This window comes from Podospora bellae-mahoneyi, chromosome 6 (genome assembly GCF_035222275.1).
Source record: "Podospora bellae-mahoneyi strain CBS 112042 chromosome 6, whole genome shotgun sequence".
Taxonomy (NCBI): Eukaryota; Fungi; Ascomycota; class Sordariomycetes; order Sordariales; family Podosporaceae; genus Podospora; species Podospora bellae-mahoneyi.
In genome coordinates this window covers 2,146,136-2,169,466 of record NC_085885.1, presented here as the reverse complement: position 1 = coordinate 2,169,466, position 23,331 = coordinate 2,146,136, and the positions used below count along the sequence as shown (strand labels likewise).

Here is a 23,331-nt window from a genome sequence, read left to right as displayed (position 1 = left end):
CAATACATGATATGATGACTTGGATACAAGGAATTGATCATGATGTTGTAAGCAAACGCGTGAGACGACGGGATCCCTGGACGCAATTGATGGTTGAAGTGGAACCGTGGGAAAAAGTTTGTGTGTTGCCCGTGCACGGCCAGGGCTCCAAGTAGCGTTATGTACTGGTTAGCAAATATAATTGTCGCCGGAAGCTAGCTGGATTGGCTGTGCAAATTTAATTAAGTTGTTAATTATTTATTAAACACGATGGGCCTCCCCTTTTAACCGAAGGAAGCTACTCTCAAACGAGGGAAAACTTTTCTTGATAAAAGCAAAGGGGACGGCCATAGCGCCCCCGTCAGTAACGTTTTACTTTTACCCTGCGGTCCGCAGACATCACCACCACACACCATCACCATCACCATACTCCCTTCTCTGCTTCACAATATTTGGTTGGCAGTGTGACACATTGCACAGTACCGAGGTCGCGCTCTCTCTCTCTCTCTGTGTGTGTGTGTGGGTGTGTTGCTGAGCAGCAGCACTGCGGGTACCTCTGCCGCGTCCAAGCCCGTCCTGCACTTTACAGCAATTGGCTGGAAGCTCAAACTCGATGCAGATCCAGACAGCCAAGAAACATCACTGAGCTGCATCTGTGAAGGGTGGAAGGTCCTAGGGTCATGAAGGAGCATTTTGGATGCTTCAGCTCGCAACACAGTTACATGAAAGCCACTTGCAGCAACCACAGAACCAGGAAGCCACAGCCAAACAGACAGTAAAAACCATGGAGGCTCATGGACAAGAACCATCAGCAGCAGCAGCGGCGGCAGTGACAAGCTCACCGTCCACGGGGCCACACGAAAATCCGCCGGCAGAGTCCAGTCCGGTGGTCCCAAGTATCCAGCAACAAACACCGTCACGGACGACTGAAAATGCTGTGCCCGTGGTCGGTGCTCAACCGGCCAGTTCGGAGATGCGTTCCGAAAACTCCTTCTCCCATCCCCGGGAACCAGGAACAGTAAATGGGCTTATGGCCTCGATGTCAGAGGCCATCGGCCGGCCTGGAAGTAGTGTGAACGAGCCACCAGTGGTAAAGCCGGACGGTGAGGAGGTTCAAACCTCCACAACAGCTCCAGCGCCGGCGCCAGCACCAGCACCAGCACCAGCAACAGCACCAGCACCAGCAACAGCACCACCAGTCCTCTCATCAGCCCCTCCACCTGCGGTCCCAGCTCCAGCTCCAGCTCCAGCTCCAGCCCCAGCTTCCGTCTCAGTGCCTGCCCAAGGTCCCGCTCCCACCGGCCCGGCCCCACAACTTCCACCTCCGCAACAACCCTCGCAACAGCAACATTCTCAGCCTCCACCACCGCAACAACAACCACTTCCACCACCAAGACCGACTCCGGCAGCACAAAATCATCACCCGGCCCCGTCCCTGCCTTCGCAACCTCTTGCGCATCCTGGGCAAGCGCAGCCGCCATCGCATCAAGCGCACCCTGTGCATCCAACCCAATTTCATCCTTCAGTGCGTGTCGTGTCTCCACAAACGCGTGAACAACAAATTCCTCCGCCGCCGCTGCCACAACCACCACAGTCGCAACCTCAGTCGCAACCTCAGTCGCAACCCCAACATTGGCACCGTTGGACCGCGCCCAGCCATCCACCACCATCTGCCCATCACCCACCGGCAGTTCACCACGCGCACCAGCAGCCCCAGCACCATCACCAGCCACAGCCCCATCATTATCCCCAGCATACTTTGCCATCGCAGCCGCTTCCCCGGCGGTCCATGACTGACCGGCCCGTGATCATGGACCCGCCTGCTCGGAGGACCAGCCATATGCCGGCGCAAACCTCAGGAGGCTTCCCATCGCCGACGCTGGACCATGCCAGCGCCAACCCCAAGTTTGTCGACGACTGCACGCGCATGACTTATGCGATCCAGCAGAGTCTTCCCGAGGCCGTCCGACGCATTGTGCGGGACCACTGGGAAAAGTGCCTGTTGGGCACAGAGTTTCATCAGGCTTTCATCGTAAGTTGCATATCTCATATTAATTGCCCTCTTTATATCTCGGTATTTCCACACTTTACCCGCATTCATTCATCCATTCTTTTGACGCGCCCCCATCCCGAGCACCCATGCCCTCGCCCTCGCCTATTGTCCTCGCGCTTGCTCCCTGTAATGGGCAGAGTTGCTCTTGCCGGTGGGGAGCTGTGGAAAGATACTCTCGTCAGTTGCAGGCAAGAGTGGATGGCTTGCTTGTTCTTTGCCTGCCCGCCAGCTGCTTTCTTTATGCCCTCGTATCTATGATATGTCCCCTTCTACCTTTGATCTGATTTTCATCTCACCTCCCTCCTCCCTCTCACACAGCCATGCCCGAATCGCCATACCGTCCTCCGCCCGGCTCGACCATTGTCCCGACTTCGCATAACAAATGTGGTCCGGTGCCGTTCCCACTAACAGCTCAACAGCTCAATGCTTCTATTCATCATGCGGTCCCATCCATCACACAACGTGCCGTCCGCGACTTTGGAGCCAAGATGGTGGCCGACTCCATTGTCGACATCATGAACCACTTTACTACCGCGGATATCGACAAGGTCGCCGACATGATTATCGACAAGGCCAGCGACAACTTCCTCGACAAATGTCTGGAAAAGCGACTTTTGACCATCGAGGCCGCTCCACTGACCAATGCTCTCGCGAAAGCTGAACGGCTGGGGTATGAACTGGGCGATGTGATCCCAGAACAACAACAGGGCCAAGCTCATCCGGCTGCCGCTGCTCCTAATGGCCACCAAGCTCACCCTACCCAACCGGCGGCTGGCTATCCTCCTGCTCCGTCTGCTCCCCCGTCGTCGCAACATCCAATGCTTCAGTGTGCTAGGTGCTTCCGTACTTTTGCTCAGACTTCGGCTTTTGAATATGTGAGTGCATGCCGGTTTTGACAAAGAAATAGCGTGCTGACCTGCTATGTGTAGCACACTGCATACAGCATTTGCACTATATTACCACCCACCTCGGCTGGATTCAAGCACTCATGCCCATACTGCGGTCAGGGCTTCACAGAACTCGTAGATCTGAATGGCCACCTCAACGGTAGAGTTTGCGGTCATTTGGATACGGTCAAACTTCCTCGTGGGCCTGGTCGACCCCCAAGAGCTGCTCCCGTTCAGCATGCTAGCCCCGTACCGATTGCCTCATCGGCGCCAAACGGGACCCCTAACGCTTCCTTGTCAACTCCAGCGCGATCCCAGCTCGTGAATCGCGCATTGGCAGGAACGCCGACAGCCTCACCCATCCCGGGCGATCCATATGCTCACCTCACACCTGAACAATTCCAAGCGATGAACGAGGAGCTTCACGAGGCCGAGATCAAATACCGACCAAGATTTGCCGAGGCGGAAGCCATCCCTGATGAAAACGAAAGACGCCAGAGAGTCGAGGGTCTCAGGAACAGCTTCGGCACCAAGCAATCGATGATCCGGAAGAAGTACGGAGTCAGGCTGCGTGAACGACGCACCAAGGCGGAGATTCAGGCTGAGAGGGAGCGTCTGGGCATCAAGCAGGCTGAAAAGGATCAAGCAAGGGCGTCCATGGGGCCTGCTGGCAAGACAGAGGATAGGCCAGTGGTCATTAGCGATGTCCCTGTGCCTGTTGTTCCGCCTATGCCTGTTGGGCCACCGGCAGCTGGGTGGGTGGCTGCCAATACGCCAAGGCCAAATCCTGGTGCTGCCGAGGAGGAGGAGCACGATGCGAAGAGGAGGAGGACGGACACGAATGGGGGGTATCAGACGCCCTATAGGACTGGTGTGGAGGATACACCCACTCGCAAGGTCTCGGCCAGCTTTGATGGGGCAGGTGGTTCAGGTGTTCAGAACACCGGCAATCCTTATCCCGCGCTTGGAAAACCCCCCAATCACGCCGACCTCGCAGCGCAAGCCGCTGCCGCGACGGCTGCGCTGAATGGTCAGAATGGGAACAGCTCCAAGCAACCCATCGCTATCGACGATGGTGATGACGACTCGGACTCGTCGGGTGATGACGAGGATATCCCTTCTACGTTGCCCGCCCACGTGAGGAACAGCCTGGGGGCGTCGGCGGCTGGCAAGACGGGGAGTAGAGCTGGCTCCACGGCGTCGATGACTCCTGGATAACCTGATCATGGCCAACAAAGAAAACTATCTGTACCAAACTATTGTTTTACATATATTCCCTTGCTCTTGCTTCTTTTGCACATATATATACCTACTCAACCACGACCTTGCAACCCTTTGATATAACACCCATCATCATCAACATCATCATCATCATCAGCTCTTCTTTTTCGCTACTCATTCTGTATCTGGTCTGGCTTTTAAGTAGAAAGTTTGGGAAGGAAGGAAGAGGAAAAAGCAATGGGTGGGTGGTGTAGGTTTTATCAGAGGGTGAAAAAGGTTGGTTGGTTGGTTGGTTGGTGTGGCTGGGGGTAAGTTATTTGTTCTCTTTTTCATGCATGGCATAGCGTGGTAGGTAGGCGATAGGCGAGACAGGGTATTCTTTTTTTTTTTTTTTTTTCACTTTTCCTGCAAAAGATGGGTATATTAATTGAGTAACTGTTCATACAAAATTCGACAAGACACCTTATGAATGGCTGTGTTGCTCTATTTACTTTGGTACGTGGTTCCTGCCCTCTTTGCTTGGGTGTTCGGTCTTCTCAGACCTAGACAATCCATCTCAGTGGACTTACGTGTGCGCAGCAGGCCCCCCTTTCATACCCTCATTGTGTATGCTATTCACAACTGACATGATATCCTTTCCCCTGTACACAACCATCTACAGTTAACAATATGTATTTCTGTACACTTATATACGTGCTATCCTCCCCAATCAATCCCCATACACATACCCTTCTTCTCCCCCAGCCCACCCCTTTTGATATCCTTTTATTTCTTTCCATATCACAACCCCCAAATCCTTCCAAAACTAGCAAAACAGCCAAAGCAAGCTCAAGCTAAAGTGAACAAATCAACGCCAAACATGCTGCTAACAATCCGTCTCCCCATCAAATAAATAACAAGTATCCATAACACCCATGACAAAACTCCTGCGCTAAAGATCCTGTCCCGTTCCAACAAAAACCCGTACCACAATCCCCTCTCCCTCAAAAATACCATCCTAGTTCGTAACTCTCCTCACCCACAACCCCGTCGGCTCAAACTCGTTATCCCTATCCAGCCTCTTGTAAGCCCGGTGCAGCTTCAAGCCCAGTTCATACTCCTCCCTCTGCACCTCAGACAACTCCTGCTTCAGCGCCTCTACCTTCTTCTTTTCGATTTCCCTCTTTCTAATCACCTCCTCGCTGTTCATCAGCTTGTCCGTCGGCATCATCTCCGTCATCTGGGTAATGGACCTGTTGATGTTGATTCGCCTATTTGCCAACGCTCTCAACTGGGCATTCAGCAACCCGACACGATCCTGGGCTTCACCCTCGGGTGGTGCTGGAGGGAGAGACTTGTTGATGTCTGAAGCACGAGAACTGGGGCGTTCAATGGCCTGCGCACGGGCAACAGCTGGGTTTACCATCCTCAACTGCTCCGTATGGGTGGTAAAAGGCGACGTCATGAACTGGTCGATCGGAGACGTCACCGGGCTGTTGTCAGAGGACGGGTCGATCTTGCCGCCGTGGTGGAGGCCGACTGGGAGTGAGGGGACAGGTGGCTGGTCCTCGTCAACTAGCTCGTCGCCATCGTCCCGGGTTGTACCCGTGTGGCTGGTGGCGTATGTGGTTATGCTGAAGCGAGAGGGAGGCTGGACGTAGGTGTCGTTGTTGGCCGCTAGGGTAGCCGGCGGGGCAATATCAGGAATAGTTAGCGGGGAAGTGTGCAGTGGTCCTCGAGGTGGTTGCGAGTAGACAGAGGAGACCGAGTCTTGGTGTTGATGGTGAGTATGTACCGGAGGTGGCTTTCTGCGAATCACGTTGGATTCGTGCGGGCTGTTAAACTCGGGGCTGGGGAGTGCGGCCATGCTGGGGACGGCATCCCTGGAGAGCTGTCTGGCAGCCATGGCTGGTGCATCCCCCCCGCTGAGCGGAGTGCTCGAAAGCGGCGGGCTCGGGTAGCTCTGCGCATTCTCTGAATGGAGGTAGGCCGGCGGGGGAGTCAGCTGGGACGGAGTGTGCACGACATTGTGCGACGTCTCCCGCAAGCCGGCCCTGACCGTGGATGTTTCAGTTGCGGGAGGGCTGATGGGTGGGGTTTGTCCTCGCCGTGGCACACCCCCTAGTGAGATGCCAGGCCTTGGTTTGTCTGCTTGTACTGGTGTAAGAGTTCTCCTGCTGCTCTTCTCAGGGATCCTCAGGGGTGCAACTTCAGGAGTGTCGTGGACGGGCTCAACGATGGCAGTTCGGCCGCTCGCACCTCGCCAACCAGGGCGGTTTGATGTGAAGGCGCCCGCAGCGGGATCTGTGTCATGCTGAGGCTCTCTCTCCCGGCCAGTAGCAGCCTTCTTGGCAATCCTCCGCACTCTGTCAGCGAAAGATGGAGGCGCTTGTGTAGGACTGGTCTGCGGGGATGCCCAGGCAGTTCCTGTAATTCCCAGACCTTGAGAACATTCGGCAGGAGGCCCTTGAGACGGCCGAGTACGGTCAGCCGCCGTCGGTTCACCTGTCAGCCGATCCCAGCGGGGTGGTTCTTGACGTGGTGGGTGGTCCCGATTAGTAGAGTTTGGCTCGCGCATGACGGTACCTGACTGCTTCCTCCGTTCCCTACGCATCATGGGAATGCTGGTAGCACCACCGCCACGGCTGTTGGGAGCCCGGCGAGGCGACTGCCTGCCTGTCTCGGGGGTGGGCGTCTGCTCCCGTCTCGAGTGTTCATTCTGAGCACCGTTGTTACGGAAAGCCGGGTGCTGCTGGAGAAGAGCTGCTGCGTGATCGTCCTCCTCTATTGGGGAGACATCGCCGGGCAAGAAGCGCTTCACGCCCTCAGAGTCGGGCTCCGGAGAACTTGGCGGGGAGATCTCCTCCGCCCCGCCGCCGCCGCCGTAGCGGTAGCCGTACTTGGTAGCCACGGTTACTGTGTAGTTCGAGGCTGGCGGTGGTGCCTGTGCGTCTTGAGAATACACAGACGACGGTGGTCGGTAGGCGGAGGTGCGGACTTTGATTCGAGCTGGGTTGCGGGGAGGTGGCTCTTGTATTGCTGCGCGGGGAGCAGATGTCTCACTGCAGTACAACGTGACTCTGTTAGCAATGGGGAAGCGAAGTCGGATGCAGTCAGCTGCGGTGGATGGCAAGAGACTGGAATGAAGGAAGAAGTAATTGAAAATAGGTGTCCAGGTGAAGTCAAGCCGCCCGACTGGGTTCGTGTGTAGGTAAGCATGAGGCGCTGTAGTTGCCCAAAAAAAGCTCGCTGCAGCCGAGCCCACAAAACAGCAACACGGCAGGCACTCAGCAACTCGAATGTGACCCCCGCCTGACTTGGGTTGGAAGGAAGAGGGAGGTGAGATAATGGGAGAGCAAGCAGCAACTCACAGGTGAGACTCCAGAAATTCTCGAGGCGGCCGTGGGGGAGGCGGACCTCCCTTGATCGTGTAGCTGTACCCTCGGCTTTTTGGCGCATTATGGTTGCTGTATCCCAGACCTAATCTCAGCCCCTCGTCGTCCTGCTTTTGAGGGAGCTTCAACCTGTCCCACATCATAGGCATAGTATCTGATGTCCTTCCCACAGCCCCAGTTCTCCTCTTGAGATCCCTCTGCCTGGGCTGCTCTGTCCGTAGCATTTATTAATATCTCTGGCCTTCTCGCAACTGACGATTTCCGCTCTCTCGAATAAGCCAAGCTGGACTGCGGAGGTGGGGATGGCGGGATGCGGGCAAGGCCGCGTTAGATCGTCACAGCGTCGGTTTGACCAAGCCAGGGGTGCATGAGCCTTGATATCTCCGGGAATTAAGTAAAGACGGCGCTGTTGGTCTCCCGCTCGGGGTGAGAATTGGAACAGGACTTCTTATGTGAGGTGAGATTGGAGGGTGTCGGGACCTTGATAAGTCTGGCACACACTTTCTTCAGATGCCGGGTATCGTTGTTGACAACACCAGATCTGTTTGAAAGGTGCTGTGGAAGGATCAGGTTATTGGCTGTGGCTGTTTTGATATCAACCGTTATTTCCACGTGGGACAGCTCACAGAACTTCTACAGCCAAGTCGATGTTTTGGTGTCTGTTTATGACCTGAGTGCGAGGATATCGGTCATTGGGTCAGAGCAACCCTTCGCCGCCGCGGCGCGCACGGCACTGGGTCGTGTTCGGTGGTCCTCAGCGCGCGGCTTCGGGGCGTTGACGCGTGATTGGGGACGCCTCGAGATTTGTTGGTCTTGGTCACTTCTCGCTACTGCCGGGTGGTGTCGGTGAAACGGCCGGATCCTGCAGCCCGCATTGCCTAGCCAAACCCAATGTCTAGAACGACGGGATGAAGTGTCTAGATATCTATGATCTCTCTTTCTCTCTCTCTCTTTTCAGTATCGAATCATTACCCTGTTGCCGATCATGGAAGCATCTCAACTCTTCAGCCGCTTATAAGATCCGTCAGATGGTGGTCCGCGCCTCGCCTCAGCATGCACGGCTGGGAAGCAGGCCTGCACAGGCCTTGGAAGAGAGGCAGATCGTGCAGGAAGCCGCCATGAGAACCCTTAAAAATTCCTGGCAGCGGTGCAGCAGCTGAAGAAGTAAGCTACCCTCGAAGTTGCAGTGGGGCGAGATGGTGCATCTCGTGACTCTGATTCAAAAAGGCTTTGATATCTTTCCTATGAAAATAATGATGTAGATACAGTGTGATAGTCTGGTGTGAATGCCGCTAGCGTCTGATATTTTTGGAAGATGAGAGGGGCATATCTCTTGTTTCACTCTGAGGATCCACCCTGCACCCCTCCCGTCCCTCCTCCGAACACCTCGGAGCTTGTACGACTTCACATCATGAGCTCGAGCAGCGCCGCCTTTTCGCATCTGACGCTTGCCGAGCTCCTTCTCCAGATTTTGCTGACAACGGATGGGAAGAGGGTCTCTCAGACGGCGGCCGCTACCGACTGATCGCCAGGGCATAGCATCTGGGGGCCAGCTCAGACAGCTCTTTTCTGCAACAACGACATCACATCCGGCATGAACTGTAAAAGTCGTAGAAAGCATGGATGAACCTAGGAATGGTTCGAGAGAGTACATCAACAAAACTCCCGGAGAACCCAGACCGAGCGTGTTGAGCAAGAGACCTTCTCATGCAGCAGCCCATTTCATGCGGGTTGGTCTTCCTGTCGCCAACCCTAACCCCACCCTTATCACTTACACGATAAGGACTTCTTTAATCAGACAACTCATCCAAAGAATCGCCCGTTTTCTCGTCAACATCTCGCTATGTCATTCCACATCGTCATTCCGGCCACTGGCCCAATCTTGCGCGACCCCCTGGCGCAGTCTATGCATGTTTGCAGCGCAGCAAGAACGGACAAAAATGGGCAACCATCTATCTCGTTGGTTCCTCACCATCTCCAACCCCATCCCACTTGTTGTCTCTTCCTTGGCCAAAGCTTCATTCCCAGCAGGGACCTTGTGTAGGCGTTGTATCTCCTCAACGGCGCAGTCAAAATAACAACAGACAAGAGAAAATAAAACCCACTGAGCACCGACTCACCGCCATCTCGTCCAATCTATACTGCTTATGGTACCATATGCAACAGCAGCACTGCGGCACCGCCCATATGTCTCGAGCTTGAAACCAAGCAATGGTCACTTCCAGCTCACCCGCATTTGGCCATCGAGGGTTTCATTCTAGACGTGAAATTCGAGAAAGGATCGGCAATCTAACCACTATTCTGGAAACTCGCGTGGCTCACATCCTGAGACTATAGCTTTCCAGCTTTGTAGCAACACCACTTCGGGTTGGGTTGGTGGGTGGGCTTGGTATGAGCCACGCACCGGTTCGAAAACTAACTGCTGCAGCATCGCGGCGCAGTCTCTTCACACCTTCAGGTTTCGGTATTCAGGGCAATGGGCTTCCCGCGGCAGAAAAGATCGGCAAAACCAAAGTTGAAGCAACTATCGTCAGTTGAGCACCTGCATACAGGTACATATGGGGGGCCAGCTCCTGCTCTCCTGGTCTGCCGGTCCTATCGGAACCACGGGCAGTTGTGTCTTGAAGACTTGGCGAGTGACGATATGCCTCGACTTGGTGTGGTGGCAAAGCTTCTAGTGGCTACACAGCCGCAACGACGTCAGCTGGGGATCCAAACACGAAGTTGGAGGGAAACAAAAAAACTATCGTGAGAGGGAGAAATCAGGGAATTTTTGATGCAGTTGGGGGGTTGATTTCAGCTGGGGAGGATATGCTCTAACAAGATTGTGGATAGGAAGCTGAGGGGTATTGCGAGGTGTTGTTGCCCGTCACTTGATGGGCTATTGCAAGGTTGAACCAAGACACGACACAGGTGGGTTTATCTATGTGGGAAATGGTTGACTTTATCCACGTTGATCAGTTCACTGTATAACTTAGAGCCCTTCTCTGGATATCAAACACCAGTCTCGCACCGGGCACAAAAATCTTAGCCCGGTGTCTGTAGCACCCACCTATTCAGTTCAATCCAGTAGCAACACAATCATGACACACCAAGGTGACTTGACGCAGATTATGATGCCGCCCACGACTCAAGAGATGGTCAAAGATAACATGGGCCTCGACGAAACTCGGCAACCTTGCCTATCCAGACTTGAAAAACCAAATCTCTCACCCTTTTCTACATCAGAACAGCCCGTACCATATCGACGTTCCCCAGTTTGAAACAATTAACTCCAACCGCAATCGCACCTCCTGGTGACATGTGACGCAACGTTAACGACCCCCACCGACATCCTGGCTTTTCCTTACAATACTTGACATGATTCCCAAACCCCTATGACCCCCCAAACTACCTGAGGAGTTTCTGGTGTCGGTAGAGCGGATGAGGGGTCTCGGTGGTGGGAAGGAGATGGACTTTGGTTTTTTTTGGGAGGGACGGGTGGTGTGTTGTTGGGAGTTGGGTTTGTAGCTATATTTGGAGAGAGATTCAGGGATGAGGACGGGGGTGGTTGGTGTAATATCAAGTTGGTGGAAAGTCGAGAGTGAGGTGTGAAAGTGACATGGCAAGACAGGTTGGTCTTGTCGTGGGAGTGAGGGTGACGGTTGCTGCCCGGCGGGGTTCGGTTTTTAGAATGGGAAGTGGGATATCAATGGTGATGTCGAAGACGCAGGCTGGAAAGGGGTGTTGGTTGGCTGTCTACGTCGGTGTTGTCGCCGGCTGCTTCCTGTCGTGGATAAAGGAGAGGTACTGTAGTCGGGCTGATATCCAAGTTGGAAGGACGTTGTAAACCTTGCGAGTTGACCGCGCAGTCGTCACAGAGGATCACTTAATCCACCTCACAAACACGGCAAGAACCACAGAGGCTACTCGGCAGTTGTGGGTATAAAAATTGGAAAGCTCTTCAACCTTTGAGGCGATTTTCATCCGTAAAAAGTCATCTTCATTCACTCCCCTCACTCTCTACAACCCCTTCCCCCTCTCCCCAACATCAACAACAGTAACACTAGTAACCGTATCCATCTTTATCCCCCCCCTCTCCCCCCTCCCCCCATCCTCACCCTCCATCATCCCAGTCAACGTCTCCTGACTATCACTCTTATTCCTCCCCCTCCCCTTCCCCCTCCCCCTCCTCTTCCCCCTCCCCTTCCCCTCCTCCCCCTTTCCAGCAGCAGCATGCACCCAAACCAGATTCCCAAACCTCCTCCCCACCGGCGTCCTAATAATCCCGCTCCCCCTCCACCCCCCCATCCCCAACTCGGGCACCCCGAAACTCCCAATCCCCGACTCCTCCGAATCTATCCCCCCCTCGGTAAAAATCAACCTATGCCTCGTCACCCCCCAAAGTAGCACATCCAACCACCCATTACTCGCAATCAAGGCCCCCGCCGTACAAAAATACGATATTGGGACATGAGCCCCAGCCATGGTGGCTATCCTCCCGAGAGCGAGGGGCAGGGTGCAGATTATGTAGATTAGGGGGTAAAGCAAAAACGCTTTTTGTTGCTGGTTGGATGGCAGGGGTTTTGGCTGGGAGCGGGTTAGTCTACTTTCGGTGTGGGATTTTGCACGCAGAGATAAAAAGACAGAAATGTAAAGCGCCGAGGTGAGGAATAGAGAGACAAAGATCCATAGGTAGTGGAGGGCCAGGCGGTGGGTTTCGTAGTGGATGTTGATCCAGCACTGGCGGGTTGTTAGTATGACGATTAAAAAGGGGGGGGAAGGCAGGGAGGCATTACCCAGGCTGCTGCTCTAACGTACAACCCCCCGCCGTCTGCTCCGTTCCTGGTGATGATAACCCCTAGACCAGCCACGAGGTAGTTGAACACCCAGAGCCCAATAACAGTGGCGTAAACTGCGCGTTGCGGAGGGGTGTAGTTCCGGACTACTGCCAGATAGGTGTGGACGGCGATGGCGGTGATGAAGCAGCTTGACGAGAGGTCGCCGGTGGAAACAAGCCACCCCTGAGCCCAGCACGCGGGAGTGTGAACGATGATACCATCTCTTCCTAACCAGACTGCGTTCAGCAAAAAAGCGCTGGCTTGGTGGATATCGGCCAGGAGCAGGTTATAAACCAAGACGAGGAACTGGTTTGGGTAGGCCTTCTTGCGTGGTGTCGACTCGGCATTCTCTCTGCCGCGGCTGTTGTTCCTCCTGCACGGTGGAAAGAAATGTCGCTCTGCAAGCCCAAGCGTGAGATCGATCGACGAAGGTGCCTGAGCGTCTGTAGACTGTTGCCGTCCCAATCTCCATTGCTTGAGGTGCCATCGCACGAGCTTGACGGTGAGATACACGAGGAGAACCGTAGAAGAAACAAACGACAGGCTGGCCAGGACGGAAACACCCCAGAGACCTCGACGGTGATCCAGCGGTAGAGGGGTCAGGCTGTCAATCTCGTTCTCCGGAGCATGGGGATCCTCTGCCGCCATCTTGAAGTCTCAAGATATGCCCAATATCCTCATCGCCAAGTTTGAAGTGACACACCAGAACGAGGCGGAAGCATGTGGGTCAGGAACAAATAGTTGTGTAAATGTGGCTGTCAACGAACAATGTAGAAGCAGGTCCGTTCAAGTATGGACATATGTCAGATTACACACTGCCGGTCCGGGTGCCACGGGTGCTGTGCTGAGCAGAGGGGCCCCGGCTGCGGCGCTTCGGGATGAACGATGGGCTCTTGGACGATTTCCTCACGATCTCCGCTGCGTCTCTGCGGCAAAGGTGTCATGCAAACAGACAAGTGCGAAAATAAGGTAGGTTGCGTCGGGTTGCAGAAATCTAAGGGGCTGTCCGACTGATTGACGCAAAGTGCTGTGCCTCAGTCAACCATCCCCAAGTTGTCCACCAGCGACTACTTCTTGGAGAGGATCAAGAAAGAGCCTTGCTCCAGACCGCTCAAGTGAGAATGAAATCCACTGTTTCGTTCAAAAGCATGGCGGCGTCTCGACTTGGAGTGACACGCGGAACATTAGCTTCCACAGGGCCCAGGACCTGTTTTATTGCCAGGTAACCAGCCACCAGGAACAAGGCTTTGTTTGAACGCGGCTTGATTGGCGTAGTCTGTACTCCTGCGTAGCTGGTGAACGTGGAAGAAACCGTTTGTGGGTAACGCAAGTGTCAGATAAAACGAGACAGCAACATCCGAAGTCAGGCACATCGGACGGCACAGATCGGTACTTGGTGGTGGGTTACACAACCCGGTCAGATAGGAAGGTAAGAAAGACGGGAGCCCTGGACCGGCTTCATTCCCTCCGGCTCACGAGGAGAAGCTTGCGCTGGTGAACAATCGGACTCGAGAACCGTGCATGCTGGAAGACTTGCTGGTTCATTTCGAAGTGCGTAGCATCGCATTAGAAGGATCTATAAGAACTGATACTGCGACGCTGAGCAAGTCGTTCCCCCCGACTTAAGCCGAAGATCCCGAGAGTAGATGACGAAGAAGACATCGTCACCACGGTCGTGGCTATGATGAATCCACGGGAGGGGCATATGCATACTGATTCAACAGACTGTGCTGAGGCCATGGATTCTTCAGAAGCCGCTCAAGACTGAACGGTGAATGACAGATGCCTCGTAGGAAACACGTGCTGAGTCCCGTGACAGCCCACGGTGAAGGGTGCTCCAGAGTGGGTCTATTTCTTATTGGCAATCGATGGTGCAATCCGCGCTAGTCCTAAAATGGATGGGTTGGAAGAGCATGGCCTTGAGGTGTCGACGACATCGACCCTTTCTCCTCCTTTTCTCCCTATTTCCTCTTCTCTACAGCACCTGCGACCGCCTGGAGATGTCTCCCTTTCCCCTGTATTCCATCGGTACCCCTTTTGTTGCGATGCGACACTCACCCAGCATTTGATAACCAGTACCCCGAGAGCCACTTCCTCCTTGGGACCATTATCCACATCACGATGGCACGCTTCAACAGTCGAGGACAACAACAACAACAATGTTCAGTCCATAGGGAAGTACATCTCTCATTGTCAAATCAGTCTGCATTATCACTACGCTACTTGGTGTGGTCATGATCATTATCCAAAAGCAAATCCCTCCAACTCCGAGCAGCAAGTGCTGACAACCAAACGCCGGCTTCCCTTATTATTCCCATGACAGCAACAGCCTCCCCTTTCTTACAACTTCTTTCCATACGCCGAGTAGTACCCGCAGTTCTTGATGTGGCTTTTCTTCCCTGTCTCTTCATTGAAGATATGGCAACCCCCCTTCGCAACATTTGGTGGCGTGTACAAGTGAAGTGAGACAGCGAAGTCGCTGCCTCTGTTCCAGACCCTGTGTACACCGAGCTCATCGGCCATGTATGCTACCTGGTTCTCCTTGTACACCTTCTCCGATATCACCTTCATTGGCTTCTCCTCCTCACCCGCCTCGGGAAAGGCATATCTCGTTTCTGTCAAGTCGCCGCGGAGGATTTTCATCAGGCAATGCGCGTTGCCGTGGTCATGGATGGGGCTCCCCTTTCCAGGAGACCACACGAGAACAAGCTGTTTTCGTCCAATCAGTAATCGCTCAGGGGCAAGTAAACAAACCCTCCTGTCAGGGGTCAACACTGGGCCGGGAGACATACCAAGTTGCTCTTGCCGTTGCCTTCGTCCACTAGGTTCCTAGTGTATCCTCTGCTAGCGTCGCCCATGGCGAACTTGGCCCATTCCCTCTCGTCGGACTTGTAGTCCTTCATCAGCTTGGTCAGGAACTCGACGTCCACATCGTCCGACGTCAGACCAGATGATGGTCCTAGAGCTTCCTTGAGTGCCAGGACCAGCCTGTCGAAGCGGTTCATGTCGACATTGAGGCTGCACTCAAAGGCAGCCAGGGTGCCAGGGCGAACAGTCTGAACGATACCAACCGCCATACTGAAAATTGCGAAGCGGACTGCGACTTGGAAGGAACACGTTGCAAGATGATTGACGGGTTGGAAGGGCTCCGATACTGTCCGTTGGTGTGGAGCTCAACGGGATGGCCGGCAATAAGATTCACAGAGCGGATGATGGTCCAAAGGATGGTCAACAATCAATGAGGATGTTGATATCTTGTGGTTGTTCAGAGGAGTCTTGAGGGTCGATGGATAGGATAAAGGATGGGGTTTGAGGATGTTGAAAAGGACAAAATGGCGGTGGAAGGGACTTCCAACTGGGAGGCAGTCACCCCGGGGGTGGTTGAACCACAGCGGCGCTATCCTACCGGTTGGACCGATCTCGGTGGGTCATCTGGAGGGGTGGCACGGCTAACCAGACCATGTGACCCGTTTCTTTACGTTATTCCAAGTCGGAGAGCCCAAATATCGTCGGATACAGCAGCCAGCGTCAGAAAATGAGAACCACAGCCGAAACCTTGTTCGTGTTGGATTTCTGGTGGTTTCGCGATGGTATCAAGGGTGGCATGGGAGGTGGAAGCAAGTTGGAGGACCAATTTCAAGAATGTTGGTGTCGTCACTCTATCAATCGGGTGGGCCGGCGTTGGAGTCTTTGAAGGTGGCACGGACCTTCTGTCCAATACCCGTTGATCGCTTGACGTGTTCACCATGGTCCAAACGGGTCTTGACAAGCCCATTGTTCAGATGAACACCACGAAAACATGCAGGTCTTTACGATAGGCAGATGGTGTTGGGTAACGTCTCGCAAGGAGACCCTGAAAAACTACATTTGGTCAGCTGTACGACCTTTTCCACCTAGAGTTTCCATGCACCGTCAAGGTTCGTCTTGCATCCAGCCAACACGACGCCAATGCAAAGCACAGGCCGACTGGCTGAACACAAGATAGGGTCACGAACATCTTCATCTCTGCCACTCGTCGGTGAGACAGCGAGTGACAGGCAAAGAGACGGTAGAATGGCTGAAATCGAAACGGCGTCAGAGGTTTCAGTGATGTCTCTACCTACAATCAAGCTCCCCAGCAGGGAGCAAGGGTAGAAATCTCTATGCCATGTTGAAACCCCTTGTCGAACCTCCGTCTTCCCCGAACCAAATGATTGGACCACAATCTCATGCCGTGCTCTAGGGGGGGCAAGTGGCGGCTATCACCGGGCGCGGTTCCGTTCCGGTCCCGCATCCGCTCCCCCCCGGGGCCCCCTTTTCCGCCAAACAAATGGGTCCGTCCTTGTGTAACAACGCACTTTGACAGTGCGACTAGATTTCTATCTTCCATTGCGCAAAATAAAGCGCTAGATACACCCCCATCCCATCTCCCGCACCTCCCATTACCCAAACACAATATTTGTTGTAATAACCCAAAAAACCCACCCTGTTTCCCAAAACGCCTTACACATACATCATGCACACATCTCTTCTAGATTCATAACCGCACATCACCTCCTTGTACTCCCCCTCCGCCTCGTTCCCCCACCACCATCATCATCCTCACCATCCTGCTCCAACCCCCCACCCCCCTCATCAAGCTCCATCTCCGTCCCCTCCAATATCCCCCCTGCCTCCTGCCTCCTACTCCCCTCCCAGCTATCCCTCAACCTAACCCTCCCCCCACTCCACCCCGACACCCTGTCACTGACCCACCCCGCAACCCCCCTCATAACCTCCCAAACCCTCTCCTGCCCCTCCTCCTCAATCCCCAGCATCTCCCTCTCCCGCTCCCCATGCTCCGCCGCCTCAGCCTTGAACTGATACTTCAGACAGTCCTTCACCGTGACCAACCCCATCAGGCGCCCCCTATGCTCGATCAGCACCACCCTCGGGCCAATCTTTCGAAACAGCTCCATCACCGTCTCCAGCGGCAACCTAGGGTGGACCGACAAGGGCGTGAGGTCGATATAAGGCGAGAAATCAATCGTCGTCTGAGTCGAGGTGCTGTAGTCTGGTTCGTGTTGCTCCCCATATGGAGCGGAAGACGAAGAAGGGGTGGCCGGGGCGTAGATTGTCGGGATTGGGTCGATGTTAGTCCGAGGAGCAAAGGTGCACTTTGCCAGAGGCGAAAGGGTCCTCTCTTTCCTCGCGCGCTCAGCCGCGTAGCAGAGCTCCGTCCGGCCAATGTAACCTAGCAGGATCTTGTTGTTTTCGTCGTCCACAATTGGGAAACCTTGGTAAGAGTCCTTGGAGAGGAGTCGCTCCACCGCCTTGAGCGTGAGACCCGTCGAAGGGATCGACACCACATCCGCAATCATAGCGTGGGACACGGGCACACCAAAATTGTGGTCCTCCTTGTTATCAAGATAGGGAAACCCGCTGAACCAAATCATCCTATCCGCTATCCCCCCCTTCCCAAACAACTCGCTGACTGCCTTGGTCACCCCGACGACAATCATCGTCGGAAGGATGTAAGTCAGCGCCCCCGTAAGCTCAAACATAATAACCACCACCGAAACAGTGATATGCATGATCCCGCTCAACGCCGCCGCCGCCCCCAAAAACGCATACGTCCCCGGCGTGATGCACGGCACATCCGGCTGGCACGTCGAAAAGAACACGCTCCCCGGATTCGCCTCATGCAACGCCTGCACGATAATCCCCACCGTCCTCCCAAGCGACGCCCCAATCGCCATGCTCGGCACAAATATCCCAGCCGGCACCTTGCAACCATACGAGATAATCACAAAGAAAACCCTCACCACCGTAGCCACCAACAACGAAACCACGTTCCTCAGCCGATGATCCGGTTCGCACAACCCGTGGTAATCCTCCGCGCCTTCACACTCCAAAAACAAAATCTCCATGCTCTCCGTCATCTCAATCCTCAGAAACGCGTTGGGGTAGCAGACAATCGCCGTCGCGGCCGCCAGCAGCGTCGCCTCCAAGATGGCGTAGTTGGACAGATACTTCTTCCGAAACGCCTGCACTCTAAGGTTCCACTTCATGACAAAAGCACCATACAACCCCCCAAAGATCCCAATGATGATGTAAAACACCACCTCGAAAAAGTGCCACGTCCTGTCGTACTTGACCTGGAACATAACCAGCTGTCCAGTACGAAAAGGGTTCATGGCCGCGAGAACAGCCGTCGCGACCAGAGCGCAAAAGTAACTGCGCCACATTGTCTTGAGGGGGAAGTAACTAGACATCTCTTCAAGAGAGAAGAGCACACCTCCGATGGGACTGCCAAAAGCAACCGCCACACCTGCCGCGGCGCACGCGCTGAGGATCTCCCTGGTTTTGGAGGCGTTGCGTCTGTACTTGGTAAACATTCTCGAGATGACGTTGCCGGTGCAGACGGCGTAGTGGACGCTGGGCCCTTCTTTTCCAACCGAGAGACCAGAACCGATGGCGAGAGGTAAGGCGATGGATTTGATGAGGAGGGTCCAGAAACCAAGAAAGCCCTTCATGACAAAGCCTGCGATGATGCATTTGATCTCTGAGATGCCCGATCCAGCCGCGTAGGGGGCGTATGACTTGACAAGCGTCGCTGACGTAAAAGAGAAACAAATCTGTCCCCCAGTCAGCATAACTTCAGAGCACAAAGGCATCCCGGCAATACCAACCGCAAATATGATATAAATAACATAATTCACTGGCTCAAACCCCGTCCACCTATGCCAGTCGGCGCACCCGTTGTCTTCCCCCCAACAGCAAAAGTTTTCGTTCAGGTAGAACCCCGTCTTGCAATACCCAAGCTTGATGTCGGAAAGCCATTCGGTGATGATGTTGAGAAGGGCGGCGTTGAGGCCGATAGCGGCGCCGATGATGGTTACGACGATCCATCCCTGTGCTGCCTCGTAAGACTCTAGTATCCTCTGCTTCCAGTCGAATCGGCCTGTGTCGTAGAGACCCGCGGTTCGTTTCCTTCGCGACTTTCTGCGTAGTTGTTCGCGGGCGGCGTCTTGCACCCAGTCTGTTTTCCGAGTTTGGTCAGTGCTGGCAATGCGCCCATGATCATGAGGGTTGGGAGGAGCATACCGATGGTTGTGAAATCCTAAGCACACAAGAAGATGTTAGCTAATGGTCCACGAAAGTGAACGAGGAGAGGACCACCAACCTCGTAGCGCTTGATCTTTGCTATCTCCTCCTCTATCTGGTGTTGCACCGCCATCCCCTGGCCATTACTGGTCTCCCCCCTCTCGGCGTTGGAAACCGCAAAGGACAGTCTCGAGCTGACGGACGGGCGTCGCATTGCTCGTGGTGCTAGGGTCGACGAGTAGGACGTCGATCGTGATTGCGGATTCATGGCGCCCCGGGCCACCTGTTTGTCGCTGGCGGTCTTTGGGTCATTAGGTGGTTGACTTGGAAATCAAGAGGAGGCTGGTGATCGCGATTGCGTCGCTACAAGGCTGATGACATGTGGTGTGGTGGACTCAGCGGCTCTCAATCAGAGGGGCCCCCCCCTGGAAAAAGGCTTGGCCCAGCCGCTAATTCAACTCGTTCGTCCCTGGCAGCTTTCGGTGGGGTTCTCAACGACACCTCACTTTGAGGCCTGTGGATTTGATTGGATGCGCGCGTCATGGACCCTTTGATCGCGTCTCACGCGCCGTGTCTTGATCTTTTGACTTGACGACAGCCTCAATTTACATCATCAGGTATCAGTCTGATCAGCAACGACGGCCAATTCATACCAGCTTCACCCGAAGCGCCACTGCTTCTTTTCAGAGACACAGTTCAAGAGAAGTAACCACCCTCACCACACCGAATCCTCCATCTCGCCACCCCTCACTCCCCATCTCATCAAGATGCCCTACAACACCACGGCCATCCCCCCCCGCAAGGAAGTCACCGGCCAAACCCAGCTCCCCCTCACCCGCGTCAAAAAAATCATCGCCCAAGACCCCGACATCCAAGTCTGCTCCAACAACGCAGCCTTCGTCATCACCCTCGCGACCGAAATGTTCGTCCAGTACCTCGCCGAGCAAGCCCAGGAGAAAACAAAACTCGAGCGGAAACCCCGCCGAAACATCCAGTACAAAGACATTGCCAACGCCGTCGCCCACCAGGACAACTTGGAATTCCTCGAGGACGTGGTCCCCAAGACGACCTCCTACAAGGATGTCAAAGGCAAAGCCGCTGCTGCCAGGACGAGGGTCAAGGGCGGGGATAAACCGAGTGGGGATCAGCCTGAGGGGGGGATGCCCAATGGGAAGAAACACAAGGTCGCTGCCAATGGGGCTGGGAGTTCGCCGGATGGGAGAGTTCAACGGAGCAGGATTTTGAGTACGAGTGATGCTGGGGATCCGAACGCGCAGTTGGAGGCTGAGGCGGAGGCGGTTGTTGCGAGGAGAGGGGGGAATGATGATGGGGATGTTGATATGACGGGCTAGAAGAGGGGCGTTACGCTGAATTGATGAAGGGTTGTCTGAGTGGAAAGGGAACAGGGAGGAGTAATGACAAAAGAACAGTAAAATTAATTACTTTGTTTTTCTCACCAACTCATCACACTGCTCGCGAATACATGTTGCCAGCAGCTTCTGTTGTCGTTCCCGAGCACATTTCCCTCTTCTTCATGGGTCCCTTGATGGTCAGGCTGACGGAGGTGATCTGACATGACCATCAGCTTTCTTTCAGCCCCTCTCATGGTCGCAAACGGCAGACGCCAGCTCGGATTTGTTTCCAACGTACCGCTGAATTCCATAAGCCTGCTGTTGTGCATCGGGAGAATAATATCGTCATTTCTTACGAGTCGAAAAAGTAGCCAAGGTATACAAGACCCCAGTCATCACAGCTGCCTCTGAATGATATGATAACCAGTCACCAATGCCCAATGCTATCCGAAAAGAAGAAGAACAAGAGAGATAACCAAGCCGAATCAAACCCCAGAAGCCACCCTCACGATATCTCATACGGCCTCCCATCCTCAAAAATCAACTCGGGCTTCCTCCTCGCCAGATCCAAAACCGTCTCGGCAAACACCCCATTAGCCCACGCAAACCAACTCCTCGTATAACTGGTCACCCAATTAACATCAACACTCTCGTGCACCAACCCCAACCGACTCCCCCTCAACACCAACCCAAGACACTCCCTAATCTCTTCATCATCCCCACTCGTCCTCGCCTGAACCAACAAGCTCATCGGCCACGCGTTCTGCAACCCAATGTGCGGCCCCCCAATCCCCCTAAAGTCCCTCCCCTTTAAATAATACGGATTCCCCTCCTTCTCCAGCAGCATCCTCCTCGTATTCTGATACACCTCATCCTCCACCCCAACAAACCCCATCAACGGCAGCGCCAAAAGCGACGGGTAATTCGCATCATCCATCATCAACGCACTCCCAAACCCGTCAACCTCATAAGCAAAAACCCTGCCATACTTCCTATGCGTAACAACCCCATGCTCCCAAATCCCCTCCCTCATCCTCTTGCTGTACCCCTCCATCTCGTCCGCAAGCAGCCTATCACCCCCATCCCCCGTCTTCTTCAGCACAGCCGCGGCCCGTCCGAGCTCAACACTCATCTGCGCATTAGCCGGGATGAAAAACCCAAAAATCGTCGCATCATCACTGGGCCGGAACGCAGACCTCACCAGCCCAGTCCCATTGTTCAGCGGATTCCCCACACCCTGAAGATTAAGCGTCTCCGTCCCGGTATTGGTCCTCCGTTGGAAAGTATACTCGTTCAACATGTACCCCCCCGTGGCAGAATCAAACGTCGGCTGGCTCTGCGACTCCAACACCCTCAGAACGTTCCTCACAGCCTTCCGCCAGCGGGGGTTGATGAACTCCTTGCTATTCGTCTGCTTATGAAACTCATTGCCCAACGCCAAAAAGTGCGCAACAGAGTCAAGCTCGTATTTGCACTCAAACACAACGTTCGGTTCATATACCGGGTGAACCGTGTCGTCCTGGCCGTTCATGCTCACCGGCAGTCCCGAAATAGGCGGTGGTTGAAACGCGTTGCAGTAAGGGCTCTGGATGACATATTCGCTCTGGGTGTTGATCGCCCCCAGAATCAGAGTGTAGATCGCCGGATCCTTCAGTGCAAGGGGTTGATACGGTTTAAGCTGGTTGGTGCTATCCCGCAACCACTCAGCAATGATATCCCCCGTGATGATGAACGACTGCGGCCCTTCCCACTCGCCATCCTCCCGGAAGCTGTTCCCCTTTTCTCTCTCCTGGAGCTTCTTCTTGATCTTTTCGTCTTTTCCGTCTGTATGGAACCTGACCGTCGTGTCTGTCGTGGAAGGGAAAGCGTTCTCAAACAGGCGCGCAAGGTCTGGGTCTTTCATCCGAGAGGTGACGTCCTTGATGACCTTTTCGATTGCGTCGGACTGGAATGTTCGGCATCGTGGGTCGGGTCTTTGGAAGGGGAGTTCGAGGGGTCCTTTGGAGTATGGTCCGCTGTGGTGGGAATGCTTAGTTCTACCTGTGTCCAAGCAATCATGGAGCTGCTGAGAAATTGCCTTACTGAGGATAGGTAGCGTAGTGGGCGTAGTCTGGACAAGCCGACTTGTCAAACTTGTGCGTCAGCGGCTCTTGGTTCGTGTAATCTCCAACTGTTGCCGATGCTGGCGCATAGTCCAACGCCAGCAACGGCAGCAAGAGAGAGCTCCATCGAAGTTGAGCCATCGTTGCCGCGCGCACTCTTGCGCTTCTGTGAACAATCGGGGTTTATGGTGGGGTGAAACCGATGACGGGTTTGGCTCAGGGACAATCGCAACGCATCATAACACACTCCACATGCTTTTATAAGAAAGAGAAGGCAAAAATATGACCTCCTATATGGATATTACTCGGAGGGTTGTTGTCAAAGTGTCAATTGAGCAGCGGGCACAAGACATGGAGACCATTCCTTGGGGGAAGTTAACGTTGTGCTGGCACCGGATAAGATAGCAAACAGCCTTGGAAGCTCTCCTGCAGCCCTAGGCTTGGCGAGCTAGGAATCCTGGCAAATGCGGGGAAGAGC

The 23,331-nt window shown here is 54.3% G+C and overlaps 8 protein-coding genes across 8 annotated transcripts; 3 read left to right on the top strand and 5 right to left on the bottom strand.

The window, feature by feature from the left end:
- Window positions 1-676: 676 nt before the first annotated feature.
- QC761_601140 (uncharacterized protein) lies at window positions 677-4,364 on the top strand (the record flags this gene model as incomplete). The annotated part of the gene is given in 4 exon segments (XM_062880576.1): window positions 677-1,573; window positions 1,586-2,011; window positions 2,452-2,907; window positions 2,962-4,364. 4 exon segments carry the CDS (start codon window positions 677-679, stop codon window positions 4,135-4,137), a joined length of 2,955 nt encoding a protein of 984 aa, XP_062729584.1. The 3' UTR covers window positions 4,138-4,364.
- A 564-nt stretch (window positions 4,365-4,928) lies between these two features.
- Window positions 4,929-9,125, bottom strand: QC761_601160 (uncharacterized protein). Its single transcript, XM_062880577.1, has 2 exons — window positions 7,491-9,125; window positions 4,929-7,181 (listed from the first exon to the last, which is right to left on the bottom strand). Exons 1-2 carry the CDS (start codon window positions 7,736-7,738, stop codon window positions 5,138-5,140), a joined length of 2,292 nt encoding a protein of 763 aa, XP_062729583.1. The 5' UTR covers window positions 7,739-9,125; the 3' UTR covers window positions 4,929-5,137.
- An 865-nt stretch (window positions 9,126-9,990) lies between these two features.
- On the top strand, window positions 9,991-10,266 carry QC761_601170 (uncharacterized protein; the record flags this gene model as incomplete). The annotated part of the gene is made up of 1 exon (XM_062880578.1): window positions 9,991-10,266. One exon carries the CDS (start codon window positions 9,991-9,993, stop codon window positions 10,264-10,266), a length of 276 nt encoding a protein of 91 aa, XP_062729582.1.
- A 1,363-nt stretch (window positions 10,267-11,629) lies between these two features.
- Window positions 11,630-14,053, bottom strand: QC761_601180 (uncharacterized protein; the record flags this gene model as incomplete). Its single annotated transcript, XM_062880579.1, is given in 3 exon segments — window positions 11,630-11,682; window positions 11,699-12,236; window positions 12,293-14,053. The coding sequence occupies 3 exon segments, from the start codon at window positions 12,980-12,982 to the stop codon at window positions 11,630-11,632; spliced, it is 1,281 nt and encodes a 426-aa protein (XP_062729581.1). The 5' UTR covers window positions 12,983-14,053.
- A 448-nt stretch (window positions 14,054-14,501) lies between these two features.
- Window positions 14,502-15,411, bottom strand: QC761_601190 (uncharacterized protein; the record flags this gene model as incomplete). The annotated part of the gene is made up of 2 exons (XM_062880580.1): window positions 14,502-15,043; window positions 15,127-15,411. 2 exons carry the CDS (start codon window positions 15,409-15,411, stop codon window positions 14,675-14,677), a joined length of 654 nt encoding a protein of 217 aa, XP_062729580.1. The 3' UTR covers window positions 14,502-14,674.
- A 1,452-nt stretch (window positions 15,412-16,863) lies between these two features.
- On the bottom strand, window positions 16,864-19,667 carry GEF1 (glycerol ethanol, ferric requiring protein; the record flags this gene model as incomplete). Its single annotated transcript, XM_062880581.1, has 4 exons — window positions 16,864-18,930; window positions 18,985-19,334; window positions 19,400-19,415; window positions 19,479-19,667. 4 exons carry the CDS (start codon window positions 19,665-19,667, stop codon window positions 16,864-16,866), a joined length of 2,622 nt encoding a protein of 873 aa, XP_062729579.1.
- Window positions 19,668-20,166: 499 nt separating this feature from the next.
- Window positions 20,167-20,751, top strand: QC761_601230 (uncharacterized protein; the record flags this gene model as incomplete). Its single annotated transcript, XM_062880582.1, has 1 exon — window positions 20,167-20,751. The coding sequence occupies one exon, from the start codon at window positions 20,167-20,169 to the stop codon at window positions 20,749-20,751; it is 585 nt and encodes a 194-aa protein (XP_062729578.1).
- Window positions 20,752-21,256: 505 nt separating this feature from the next.
- On the bottom strand, window positions 21,257-23,244 carry QC761_601240 (uncharacterized protein; the record flags this gene model as incomplete). Its single annotated transcript, XM_062880583.1, has 2 exons — window positions 22,834-23,244; window positions 21,257-22,766 (listed from the first exon to the last, which is right to left on the bottom strand). Exons 1-2 carry the CDS (start codon window positions 22,992-22,994, stop codon window positions 21,257-21,259), a joined length of 1,671 nt encoding a protein of 556 aa, XP_062729577.1. The 5' UTR covers window positions 22,995-23,244.
- Between the last annotated feature and the right edge of the window lie 87 nt (window positions 23,245-23,331).